At 33.3% G+C, this 14,034-nt stretch overlaps 1 protein-coding gene and 2 long non-coding RNA genes across 3 annotated transcripts in view; all 3 read left to right on the top strand.

Moving 5' to 3' along the window:
• Window positions 1-2,118: 2,118 nt before the first annotated feature.
• Window positions 2,119-2,622, top strand: LOC142227521 (uncharacterized). Its single transcript, XR_012719876.1, has 2 exons — window positions 2,119-2,351; window positions 2,409-2,622. It is a non-coding gene; the product is annotated as an uncharacterized LOC142227521 (long non-coding RNA).
• Window positions 2,623-3,496: 874 nt separating this feature from the next.
• LOC142227520 (uncharacterized) lies at window positions 3,497-3,961 on the top strand. The gene is made up of 2 exons (XR_012719875.1): window positions 3,497-3,690; window positions 3,748-3,961. It is a non-coding gene; the product is annotated as an uncharacterized LOC142227520 (long non-coding RNA).
• A 6,712-nt stretch (window positions 3,962-10,673) lies between these two features.
• Window positions 10,674-14,034, top strand: part of Dus3 (Dihydrouridine synthase 3) — a gene marked incomplete in the record, with an annotated part of 23,146 nt that continues 19,785 nt past the window's right edge. The window contains 3 exon segments of the mRNA XM_075294050.1: window positions 10,674-10,812; window positions 10,869-11,043; window positions 11,107-12,162. Coding sequence (XP_075150165.1) covers window positions 10,781-10,812; window positions 10,869-11,043; window positions 11,107-12,162 — 1,263 coding nt within the window.

The raw sequence follows: 14,034 nt of genomic DNA, 5'->3' as shown, positions 1-14,034 counted from the left end.
TATATATTCTCTAAATCTTTATTCAATTTAGATACGCCATCAGAGAGATTGGGTTTGGGGCAACTTAAATAAATTTGGACATCGTCCGCGTAAATGTGTACTTTGGAATGTTCAAGAACATTTGGCAAGTCATTTATGTACATGCTGAATAACAGCGGGCCGAGAATCGATCCCTGTGGCACTCCAGCAACTAGATTCTTAGGGCTGGATGACGTGTTTTTTAAATATACAGATTGGATGCGATGTTTTAAATAATTAGAAATTAGTCGTAAAGCTGTGTTTGAGAAATTGAAATATCGCTCTAGCTTGAGACAAAGTATATCATGATTGACGCAATCAAAGGCCTTTGAGTGGTCTAATAAAACTAAAAGGTTTAGTAGACCGTCATCTATACTCTTTCTAATGTTTTCAGTTACGTCCAAAAGTGCAGTAATACAGCTATGTTTGGGTCTGAATCCAGATTGATATGCAGATAATAAAGAATTCTGCCTTAAGTATTCAGATATTTGGTTGTGAATAATACGTTCGAATGCTTTAGATAAGAACGGTAAAACCGAGATTGGTCGATATTCGTTTATTGCATTTGGTTTTTGTATCGGTATCACTTTGGAGTGCTTCCATCCCATTGGATATTGGCCTGTGGTTATAATTGTGTTAAATAGATGTGTTATATAAGCGGAAATCTTTGGTAATATAGTTTTTAAGAATCGTGGGTATACATTGTCCACTCCGACAGCATTAGATTTAACCGAAAAGCAGCTTTGCATGACCTCATCTGGAAAACTCAAAACCAGTGAATGGTCGAAATACAGTTTCTAATGCTGAAGTTGACATCGCAAGTTCCAATTAATAATTATTAATTGGAATGTTTAGAAATGCCTCATTTATCTCATCTGCATTTCCACTTACAATTCCATATTTTTGTTTTCCAATTCCAATTTCCTTTATGGTTTCCCATTTCATTTTAGAGTCTAGTGCTCTGCTAAATTTGTTTTGATAAAAAGCAATTTTTGACAGTTTTATAGCCTTATTAACTTCAGCTCGAAGCGAGCGGAATTCGTTATGCAGTTGTGGTGTTTTGAAGCGTTTCCAACGTTTATACGCTACATCTCTACGGTTTATTAATTCCTTTATATTAAGGCCGGTACTCTGTTCGGTTTTCGCGTTGAAACTCCATACACAACCAAAAAATGCGAAAAATTTGCGAAATTTTTTCCATTTGTGATACTTTGTTTTTTCGTGTTGAAAAACTGACGTTTATAGCACGGCGCCATTTGCAATGTGAATTAAGAAATAATTTATTTATTAAAAACTATTTGTGCGTGTTTATAAATCAAACACGGACCATATTTTTGTTCTGAAACTATACAAAGGATCAAAGGAATAGCAGATCAATTGCCCAAGGAAAAATAAAATGTTATTTTGTAAAAACAAGCAACAACCACCAACTTAATCCAATATCGCTCCCTGTAAAATAGCGCTCCAAGCTACCTAAAAAAACGCCGCTTTCTATGTGCGAAATAATGGTTTCCATAAAAATTTTTCGCAAGAATGAACATAGTACCGGCCTTTAGAGTTGAACCAGCTTTTATCGCGTGGCTTGTTACGTGGCATTTGCAATCGAACACAGGAATTAAGTAAATGTTCAAGGTTGTGATTCACAAAAGCAATTTGGTCATTAGTTGACTGGATGTAGAAAATTGTATTCCAGTCGATATTATCAATTTCCAGCGAAAGTTTGAAATGGTTAATTTTGGAAAAGTTGTAAAATTTCTGTTGCTTCACTTCTGGCGAATAATGCGACATGTATGTCATGAATAAAATATCATGTTTTGAAAAGCATCGTGCACTTAACTGGTCATAGAGTAAAACCTTAGTAGAAGTGTCAACCAAAAATATATATAATAAGCTATTTGATGAAGTAGAAAAATGTGTTGGTATGGTCTTGTTAACTGTGTGGAGGCCAATTGATTCAAAAGTTTCAGTTAATGTGTGATCGCACAAGACATTGCTGTTCAAGTCCCCGGCAATGATAATATCATCGTAGTGAACAGTGATATCCGTGAGTGTTGTAATAAGAGTTTCAGGCGAAATGTTTCTATTAGGCATATACCCTGCCAGCATTTCAAAGTTCCATTTCAACCTCATCGTTACCACAGACTCGTAAATGTCACTTCAACCATCATGAAAAGGTACATCAAAAAGTACATGCAAGTAATTTGCCATCCCTACTGTTAAAAAAGCCATTTTGTTTGTGAAACGCCAAGCGCAACCAGCTTGTTATATTTTAATTAAATAAAAACGAAAATAAAGTTCTGAAAACATAGATTATACGCTTAAAATTGTGAAAGGTATATTGGTGAACAATTTGGTGATTTTCCAAATGGAATAAAGTGATTGTTTTTCAGATATTTTACAGACACGCTGCCTCCATGGAATAAAAACACTGGTTGATAGACGCAGCAACATGTAACTCGCTACTTGTAACTCAACATCATCATTAATGCCAAAAATTATGTTAAATGTAATGTGATAGTGGTATAAATGTTATATTTTTAAGAATTATTAAATGTTTAATCAAATTAATAAATATCTAAACAAACGTGTTTTACTCGACCACAATGATCCTTTTACAACTATCTTAAAATGCACTTTTTCTGATTGTTTAGAGGGTCCCTTATTGGCGTCGTTCTAAATTGATCTATAAAGGCACCTAATAATTGCACTCATGCGAAACATTTTTGTAGTAACTTGGCGTGGTACAACTTCTCAATAGTGACGGCGCTTTTCCGACGAGTTTTTGATGTCGTATATGATTGTTTTCCACGTAGTGGGGATTCTCAAAAGAGTCCCCAAATTCAAAAAATGTTGGCAGGGTATATACATCCTAACAACATCTTGTGTGTATTTAATGTAAGTTCGATAAAGGCATACTCCACTCTGTCATCGTGATTCGACTTACACAACTCCTTATATGACAAAGAATTCTTTATATATATTGCCACACCTCCACCATGAGAGGCCCTATCATTGCGAATGATGTTGTAACCATACATGGAGACAATGTTGTCAGTCGTGGAGGATTTGTACCAGGTTTCAGATACACATATTATATCCACATCCGATTGCTCAAAGATGTATCTAAACTCATCCATTTTGTTAGTCAAGCTTTGGGCGTTGATATGACATATTTTGAGACCAGATGTTTGTTTGCAAAGAATACGAATCAAGCTTTTAGTACCGTCAATGGAACTGACTGTGCTATTTAATACAGATATATATGTTGGGTGGCAACGCAGAAAAATATTTGTATACGATGTAGTCAAAGCTTTTAAAAAAGGATTATTTCGTAAGATATCTTGGTATTTGATGTACTAATTTGGCAGCAAAATAAATTCTTAATTTGTACTATAATTTCGAAAAAACTGGTTCAATCCCTCTAAATTATCACCCTGCCAGCATTTCAAAGTTCCATTTCAACCTCATCGTTACCACAGACTCGTAAATGTCACTTCAACCATCATGAAAAGGTACATCAAAAAGCACATGCAAGTAATTTGCCATCCCTACTGTTAAAAAAGCCATTTTTTTTTGTGAAACGCCAAGCGCAACCAGCTTGTTATATTTTAATTAAATAAAAACGAAAATAAAGTTCTGAAAACATAGATTATACGCTTAAAATTGTGAAAGGTATATTGGTGAACAATTTGGTGATTTTCCAAATGGAATAAAGTGATGGTTTTTCAGATATTTTACAGACACGCTGCCTCCATGGAATAAAAACACTGGTTGATAGACGCAGCAACATGTAACTCGCTACTTGTAACTCAACATCATCATTAATGCCAAAAATTATGTTAAATGTAATGTGATAGTGGTATAAATGTTATATTTTTAAGAATTTGTAAATGTTTAATCAATTTAATAAATATCTAAACAAACGTGTTTTACTCGACCACAATGATTCTTTTACAACTATCTTAAAATGCACTTTTTCTGATTGTTTGGAGGGTCCCTTATTGGCGTCGTTCTAAATTGATCTATAAAGGCACCTAATAATTGCACTCATGCGAAACATTTTTGTAGTAACTTGGCGTGGTACAACTTCTCAATAGTGACGGCGCTTTTCCGACGAGTTTTTGATGTCGTATATGATTGTTTTCGACGTAGTGGGGATTCTCAAAAGAGTCCCCAAATTCAAAAAATGTTGGCAGGGCAATTAACGTAGGTTTATTTCAACTGTTTTGGGCATTCTAGTCGAACGAAAGAATTCGTTTCGGATATGTAAGTCAATTTCCTCACACAGAAGGGTGATTAAAAATGTCAAAAAGGCATTTAGTTTACACTACGTTCGAGCTATGCCTTTCCATATAAAGGTAAGTACTCTGTTCGCTTTTCGCGTTGAAATTTTCGTGGTTACTTTATTAAAACAGTTCAAGATAAAGTAGATAAATTAACTCAATTGATGCGCTGTTTCTTGTTTCTCTAGATTTCCACAAGATTTTACAGGAATAAGTTTGTTTTCATTTATAATTTTGATTATTTGAGGAGCAGTAATCGCGAAAATAAAGCGGTTTTCAACTCGAAAATCGAACATAGTACCCACCTTAAAGTGAGAATGGCGTTTGAGTCACGGTTGGCATAATTGTTAGAATTCTACCAAACGGTGAGTACTATATTCGATTTTCGAGTTGAAAATCACTTTATTTTCGCGATTACCTTTCCTGAAATAATCAAAATAATAGATGAAAACAAAAATATTCCATAATGTCTTGCCGAAATTTAGAGGAACATGAAACTGCGCTTTAATTGAGTTAATTTATCTGCTTTATATTAAACTGTTTTGATAAAGTAACTGCGAAAATTTCAACTCGAAAAGCGAACATAGTACTTACCTAAATATGGTAGATTTTTTACTGTTTGGTTGATTGTTAGAATTTTTGATATTTTGGTAGATTTTGAAAAATATTCCTCTCTAAATACTTTGCAAATTTTTAATAGAAATAATACTTTCTCTAAAATAAAATTTTGAAAAATTTTCTGTCGAAATAAAATTGTATGTGGAAATAAAATGTTTTACTTATATATATATATAAGAAATAACATTTTGACAAAATTTTCTATAGAAATAAAATTTTGACAAAATTTCTATAGAATACAATTTTGACCAAGTACCCTATAGAAATAAAATTCTGGCAAAATTTTCTATAGAAATAAAATTTTGATAAATTCTTTTATAGAAACACAATTTTGACAAAATTTTTCATAGAAATAAAAAAATGTATGGAAATAAACTGTTGACAAAATTTTCTAATAAAATAAAATTGTGGCTAAATTTCCATAGAAATAATTTTTTAATAAGATTTTTTGTTTAGTAGGTTTTTCATAAGATGTTTTCCATGGTTTCAGTTCGTATTTGGCAAATTCAAATCGCAATAAAAGCGTGAACATGCAATGATTTTCTTTTTTTTTAATATTTAATATAAATATTTGATATCCCCAATATAGGGCCAGTTTCTCAATGTATTGGCATTATTGATCGTGTCAGTGCTCTATCTTCCGGTTAAGCCTAGTACTAAGATCACGTTTTCGCGCGAAAAAACTGTTATACTCCATACAAAAAAAGTTTGAGCGGAATAAATGCAAAATCTTTGTTTTGAGCATTTTCAAACACATACCCTGCCAACATTTCAAAGTTCCATTTCATCCTCATGGCTACCACAGACTCGTAAGTGACACTGCAACAATCGCCAACTGTGATAGTATTTTGCCATCACTATTCGCATGAAAGTATTTTGCCACCATTACTGTTACAAGTTTTATATTTTGTGAAACACCAAGCGCAACTAGCTTCTTATAATGTATTTAAATAAAAAGTGCTGAAAACATCCCAATAAACACAGGATGAGCGTTTTTCAAATGCAACAACTTTTCAGTTTGAGTGTAAATATAATTTTCAACATAAATTCAACTTGACTTGAAATAGCTCATCTTCAATACATCTTCAAATTGTTTGCGAATTACTTCCAATTTGCCAAAATGTTGACGAAATCTTTGAAAAGGTGTTGAAGATAATATGAGAAAACTTTGACAAAACACTACCCTAAAATGCAACGAAAAAACCATGTGGTTTTCAATACTTATTTGTGTAACGAAGTTCGTGGTCAATTACAAGAAGTTAAAAAAATGGAAAATTTTATACAAATAACCAAATAGTTTATAAAAATAGGTAAGTGAAAATAAAAAATTAAATAAAACTTTAAGGAAGTCACTAAATGTATATCTCTTTGCAGAAAACTAAAATTATGGATTCTACGTTCTTGAAAACATTAAAAAGCTGACCGATGAAAAAATGGTGGACAATTAACTGGAACTGCTTCAAATGGTTTATAATAATTGGTACGTCAATATAAAAAATTAAATCAACACTTTAGAGAAGTCACTAAATTTAAATCTCTTTGCAGAAAACTAAAATCTTTGGATGCTACATTCTTGCAAACATTAAGAAGCTGACCAATGAAAAATGAGTGGCTTGTCGACAACAAAAAGATTCCAGAAACATTACAAGTGCAACCAATTAAAATTGTTAAAAACAACAAATTGTTGAAATCAACAACTTCTGGATGAAAATGTGCATCACATCGTCAGTTTAATTCATATGCTATTATCAGTTTAAAATTGATATTTTGTGAATTCGTTCTGCTGGAAATCAATTCTAACACGCGGTCCAGTACGTTCCTAATTTCAAATTGCCTGCATGTTAATAAATTTTAATGCTGTTTTATGACACCAAAAGGAAGGAAAACGAATTATCAATGCAAAAGTGTTTACTAATAATGTTTAAGATATTTAAAGTTTTGTTGTTTGTTTTGCTTTTTTTTCTTATTTGTTGATATGTTTAATAAGATTATTATTTATCAATTGGTAGTGTAGTGTACTATTATATGATGAAAATGAATAAATTATACAAAATTCATAGAATTTTGGCTTTGACTTTCAATTTGAAGTGGGGATATCATTCATACAAATTTAGGTTGAAAAGTATTTGCAACGATGTTAATTTTGAATTTGACTCGCATCGAAAATTGTTTGACAAATTATTGAGTAGCGATGCATTTCAATTTGAGGATAACACTTGAGATATTATTGCTAATGTGTTGAATTTCACTGTTGAGGGTAATGTCTGTTTTTTGTTGAGAACGTGATTTTCTCAACAATTTCTCAACTTGAATATTACACTAATCCTTTGAAAAAATGTTTGAATAATTGTTGAAATTTAGCATTTTTCAAAGGTTTGTGTTTATTGGGATAGTTATGAAGTGCTGAAAACATAGTTATTTCGCTTAAAATTGTGAAAGGCATATTGGTGAACAATTTTTGACTTTCAAAATGGAATAAAGTAATAGTTTTTCAAATATTTTTCCAGACACGCTGCCTCCATTGGCAATAAAAGCACTGGCTGATAGACGCTACAACATGTAACTTGCACCTTGTAACTCAACATCAATCTTTTATTAATGTATAAAAATATGTGAAATCCCAATAAACACAAACGTTTGAAAAATACTAAAATGCAATAATTTTTCAAACATTTTTTCAAAGGATTAGGGTAATATTCAAGTTGAGAAATTGTTGAGAAAATCGCGTTCTCAACAAAAAACAGACATTACCCTCAACAGTAAAATTCAACACAATAGCAATAATCTCTCAATTGTAATCCTCAAATTGAAATGCATTGCTACTCAATAATTTCTCAAACAGTTTTCAATGTGAGACAAATTAAAAACTAATATTGCTGCGAATATTTTCTAACCACAATTTGCATGAAAGTCAATCCCAGTTCTTACTGAAAGTCAACACTAAATTTCTAGTGATTTTGTACATTTTATTAATTTTTTTCGTTAAAAATATAATAATATTAAAAATAACATTAACAATATCAAAAAATAATAATATGTTATAATACCAATCAAAACATAATTATCTTATTAAAGGTATTAATAACTAAAACTATCAATACAACTTTAAATAACTTAAACATTCTTCATGTATAATTTCCCCCATAATGTTGGTGTCACATAACTATTAATTAATTAATTATTAATTAATATGCTGACAATTTCAAATAATAACTATCGAGGAACTTGCTGGCCTGCGTGTTAGAATAGATTCCATCAAGAGGAATTCACAAAATATCAAACTGATGACGGAATGTAAATTTATGTTATGCACATTTTCATCCAGAAGTTCTTGATTTAGGAACTGTTGCACTTTGTTTTAATTGGTTGCACTTTGCAAGTTTTTTGGAATCTTTTCTTTGTTGTTTCCTTCATCATTTTTTCACCGGTCAACATCTTCCAAGAATATAACATCCAATGATTTTAGTTTTCTGCAAAACAATCGAGTTTTGTGATTTCCATTACGTTTTCATTTCACTTTTTATTTTGACTTACCAATTATAATTACCGTTTTGGATTAATTTCAGTTTTATGTCAATAAAAATAACTGACCACGTACTTCGTGGCACAAAATGTATTGAAAACCACAAAATTCCTCAAGAACGTTGGTGTCACAAAATTGTTGTAAAACTCATTAAAATTCAGGAAATTAGCATGGAACTTGATGACTAGAGAGTTAGAATAAATTTCCAGCAATTTCAATTCACAAAATATCAAATTAAACCGATGATGCGATGTAAATTAAACTATAGGCGTGATGCGAATTATCACCCAGTAGTTGATATGGAAAAGCATAAATACCAAGTTTAAGTAATTGTACTTTGATTTATGGAAACTTTCTCTTTTCGATAAGCCACCATCATTTTTCATTGGTCAACCTCTTAATGTTTCCAAGAATGCAGCATCCAAATATTTTAGTTTTCTGCAATGAGATTTAAATTTAGTGACTTCTCTAAAGTGTTGATTTAATTTTTCATATTGACTTACCAATTATTATAAACTATTTGAAGCAGTTCGAGTTACTTGTCAAACATTTTTTCATCGGTCAGCTTTTTAATGTTTTAAAGAACGTAGAATTCATAATTTTAGTTTTCGGCAAAGAGATATAATTTAGTGTCTTCCTTAAAGTTTCATATCATTTTTTTATTTTCACTTACGTATTATTAGAAACTATTTGGAGTAAATTCAGTTTTTTGTCTAAAGGCCGGTACTATGTTCATTCTTGCGAAAAACTTTTATAGAAACCATTATTTCGCACATAGAAAGCGGTGTTTATTTAGGTAACTTGGAGCGCTATTTTACAGGGAGCGATATTGAATTAAGTTGGTGGTTGCTGCTTGTTATTACAAAATAAACATTTTATTTTCCTTGGGCAATTGATCTGCTACTCCTTTGATCCTTTGTATAGTTTCGGAACAAAAATATAATCCGTGTTTGTGTTATAAACCCACACAAATAGTTTTAATAAATAAATTATTTCTAAATTCACATTGCAAATGGCGCCATGCTATAAACGTCAGTTTTTCAACTCGAAAAAACAAAGTACCACAAATGGAAAAATTTCGCTAGTTTTTCGCATTTTTTAATTTTGTATGGAGTTTCAACGCGAAAACCGAACAGAGTACCGGCCTTTAAATGTTTTTTATTTCTTTCAATTGACCACGAACTTCGTTGCACAAACAAGTATTGAAAACCACATGGTTTTTTCGTTGCATTTTAGGGTAGTGTTTTGTCAAAGTTTTCTCATATTATCTTCAACCCCTTTTCAAAGATTTCGTCAACATTTTGGCAAATTGGAAGTAATTCGCAAACAATTTGAAGATGTATTGAATATGAGCTGTTTCAAGTCAAGTTGAATTTATGTTGATAATTATAGTTACCCTCAAACTGAAAAGTTGTTGCATTTGAAAAACGCTCATCCTGTGTTTATTGGGATGTGATGTGATAGTCGTACAAATGTTATATTTATGAGAATTTATAAATTTTTAATAAAATTAATAAACATCTAAATAATCGTGTTTTACTTGACCACAATGATTCTTTTACAACTATCTTAAAATGCTCTTTGTCTGATTTTTTGAAGGAGCTCTTATTGGCGTCCTTCTAAATTTATCCAGAAGGGCACCTAATAATTGCACTCATGCGATACTGTTTTGTAGTAACTTGGCGTGGTACAACTTCTCAATAGTGACGGCGCTTTTTCGAGGAGTTTTGGATATCATATACGACTGTTTTCGACGTAGTGGGGATTCTCAGAAGCACCCCCAAATTCAAAAAATGTTGGCAGGGTATTTATACAACCCTGGATTTTTCGCACGAAAAATAGGCAGGCATATTTTTTCGCATAAATAAATTAACATCCCTGGGTTTGAAACCCTATTTACGGAGATAGATGAAGATATTAGTTTTTCGCAGAAACGAACTTAGTACTAAGCATTAAGTATTAATTTGAGGATGAGAAACGGTCATTAGATTTTATTCTTCAATGGCGATAGATAAAAAATCTAACTTTGCTGGCAGGGAAATGAACGCCTTCGTTCGACTTAAACGGCGATGTTTTTTTATAAATTCATTTGGACATCCCAGACGAACCAAAAGCATTCGAATATAAGAAATTGGCTGTTAATTTGTTTTATTGCGAAAACCTTATAAAGGCCTTATTGAGGCACACATTGAAGGAAATGCAATACTGGTCAAATATTTTCCTCAACATGGCAACCCAGACAACTGTCTGTTTGGTCGGCATGTGAATTTGTTTATATCATAGAACTGCACGTGTCGGAGAACATATTTAAAGTAAAATTTATTTAACGTATTTTGTAATGGAGCCAGGAATTTGCTATATAAAACCGGAGTAAGTCATTGACCAATCTATAGCGGTAGAAATCTTAATAAAGTTCCATTTTGTAGATATTTGGTTGAAGAAGTTAAGAAGACGATTGTAACTGACACAGAGTCTTCTGAGGATAGGAAAAGAAAAATACCTGAGGAATGCGGCACCGGCGAATCCAACGAAAAAAGTGATGCACCTGCATGCAAATTTCAAAAGACAAGCAAAAAGGAACGTAAAAGGGGTCAAAATAAGGCAAGTCCAAATAGGATAGCTTGTAGGATATTTGCTCTGAATTTTGAAATATCTCGTTTTCAGAATCGTCCCGTTTATAAGGATGATCGTACAACACATCTATGCAACTCTTTAATTAATGGTCCTACCGAAAAGAAATGTTCATTAGAGAACTGTCGTTATGTTCATGATTTGGATCAATATTTGTCATCGAAGGGTGAAGATCTTGGCGATAAATGTGTGGTATTCGAAGTAAAAGGTTTCTGCCCACGAGGAGTAACCTGCCGCTTTGCCAAAGCACACTTGGATAGTGAGGGAAATAATATTAAAGCTTCAAGTTATGATGAGAATGCGCCTGCCTCTACATTCAATGGCATTACATCAGAATTACAAATAAGGCTGCGTAAACGTAACTATGACTTTTCAAAATCTAAAAAGTGCATAAAGCAAGCGGAAGAAATTAGAGATAAAAGGAAACAGGAAAAAGAAAGCAATGGTTCGGAGAAAAATGGAGATTCTGAACTAAATGACAAAAAAACTAATAATGAAAATCCCGATCATGATCAGACAAATGAGATGGAAGTAGAGAAACCTGTGGGTTCTTGTATAGATGAGAATAGTGGTCGTGATGCAAAACTCAGAAAACCCGTCGACTTTGTAGATAAGCTAGTGCTGTCTCCTTTAACGACCGTTGGCAATTTACCCTTTCGTCGTATTTGTAAGGAATTTGGAGCCGATATTACGTGTGGAGAAATGGCTTGTTGTGTACCACTAGTCAAGGGTATGACGCAGGAATGGGCCTTAACTAAACGCCACGAATCAGAGGATGTATTCGGAGTTCAATTGTGCGGCAACAATCCCAATATTATAGCCCAGACCGCTCAATTGATGCAAGAAACTGCCAAAGTCGATTATATTGATTTGAATATTGGTTGTCCTATTGAGTTGATATATCAACAGGGAGGAGGCAGTGCTCTTATGCGAAGGACCAATATATTAGAGCTTGCGGTGAGAGCGTGTTCAAATTTAAATTCTAATATACCATTTACGGTAAAAATGCGCACAGGCATTTATGCCGATAAAAGTGTTGCACATGATTTGGTGCCCTTGGTGGAGGAATGGGGTGGAGCGGCTGTGACAGTAAGTATTAATATAGATTATTTGGGCTCAATTGCAGTGGTAGCCTCCTAATTCAAAATTTAATATCATCGAGTTTTGACAGTGGAGAAATTGAACAGAAATCGAATACCATTGACTAGAACAATCAGCTCAGAACGGACAGATGCCTTGTAGTCATTAGCCAGGAAAATGATTTTCATGCAACAAAAGCAGTTAAGGGCTTAAAATTCAGAGGTCTAGATGGTTTATCCAAGGGCATATGGAGATTCCCGGGAAATGCCAATAATATGCCTAAAATCCCGACAATTCTAATTGGAATTTTCAGGCACAAAATGTTGGCCCTGTATACACAAATTTTTTGCTATCCTAAACAATTCTTATTGGAATTATCAGGCGGAAAATATTCGCCCAGTACGAACAAAAAAGACGTTACTCAAGATGGAGTCGTCCCCCTAATATCCTATGCGATTGATGTTCCATATTCACGTTAGTTCGAGATTTCAAGGAACCTGGGATGAAGATTAAAGGAAATCTTCCAGCACATAATGACGTTCTGTATTTTTTTTTCAGATCAAACGAACCTCTGTCCACGCTTTGATCTGAATGATGATGAACTAATCACAACATTCCCATTTCAAAAAACCCTAATGGGACAATTTTTGAAATGCTGTTTCCCTTTGGTTAGTAATCTTGCAGGCTCAGTTTTGACTCCCAGTATTAATTTACTTTGAAAAGAGTATCTAGATGTTCCTGCCTCATGTCGGCTGACATACAATTAAGATGGCATTCGTCTTGTTGTGAGCTTTAACTTCTTTCCATCTTAGGCTTCTTTTTTTACGAGAAACTTGGTGTATGTTATGAATTCCCCTATATGTCGCCATACCTTGTTTGCAAGCTGCAACAAGTCGTCCCTCTCAAGATTGAACAACATCCGCGGATGTTATTCAGTATAGATTTGCCTCCATCTCTAGGTACCCGTACATTACCCCTAGGAAATTTCTGGCTGATGTGTTACTGTCTTTCAGTAGTTCTCTCCTCTTTTTGTGGTTTGGGTAACCATATAGTATATCCGTCGGCCTTCCTATCATTGTCTTTTTGCGACATGTTTCTTGTTATATTCCGAATAGTCGTTACTGCTTTCACCCTAATATCAGCTCAATTTGCATTTCCAACTACTATTATTTTATTTCTGAGTCATTCCACATATTCTGTATTCGTTAGCACTTCTGCCTGCAGCACTGTGCTGTATTAGATCCACGATCACATTTAATGGTGACAAGTCCGACATATGCCAGAAGATATATGTATATATGTCAAAATTTTATTTCTATAGAAAATTTTGTCAAAATTTTATTTCAGTAGAAAATTTTGTCAAAATTTTGTTTCTATAGAAAAATAATATATCTCTTAGTTGGGATGAATATTTTACAAAGTCATCAAGAATTCTACCAATCTCCCAAACAGTGCAAAATCTATCATGTTTAGTAGAACTCTACCAACTGTGGCAACCGTGGTCAACAAACCAAACCATATCATCTGCAAAGAAAGGGAGAAACTTGGTGTCTTTAATTAATTCTCTTATATGTCGCCATACCTTGTTTGCAAGCTGCACCAAGTCGTCCCTCTCAAGACACGCCCTACATACACCAACATCCGCGGATGTTATTCAGCATAGATTTGCCCTCATCTCGTGGAGCGTTGACTTCAAAAGAGAATGATGATAACTATCTGAGATGATGTTCTGGACGCCGATTAGAAATATGTCTCCTCGTACTCGTTCAGCATTGTACCTAGTATCATTCGGCTATACAAAAAGAGGTCTCTTGTCATTGAGCTAAACATAGGACCGGGTAGCACTCAGTGACGAGATAAGTCCACCACTTTAGCATCACA

This window comes from Haematobia irritans, chromosome 2, assembly GCF_050003625.1.
Source record: "Haematobia irritans isolate KBUSLIRL chromosome 2, ASM5000362v1, whole genome shotgun sequence".
NCBI classification, from domain to species: Eukaryota; Metazoa; Arthropoda; class Insecta; order Diptera; family Muscidae; genus Haematobia; species Haematobia irritans.
Note: the sequence above shows the minus strand (reverse complement) of the source record. Positions and strands in the feature narration are given on the sequence as shown.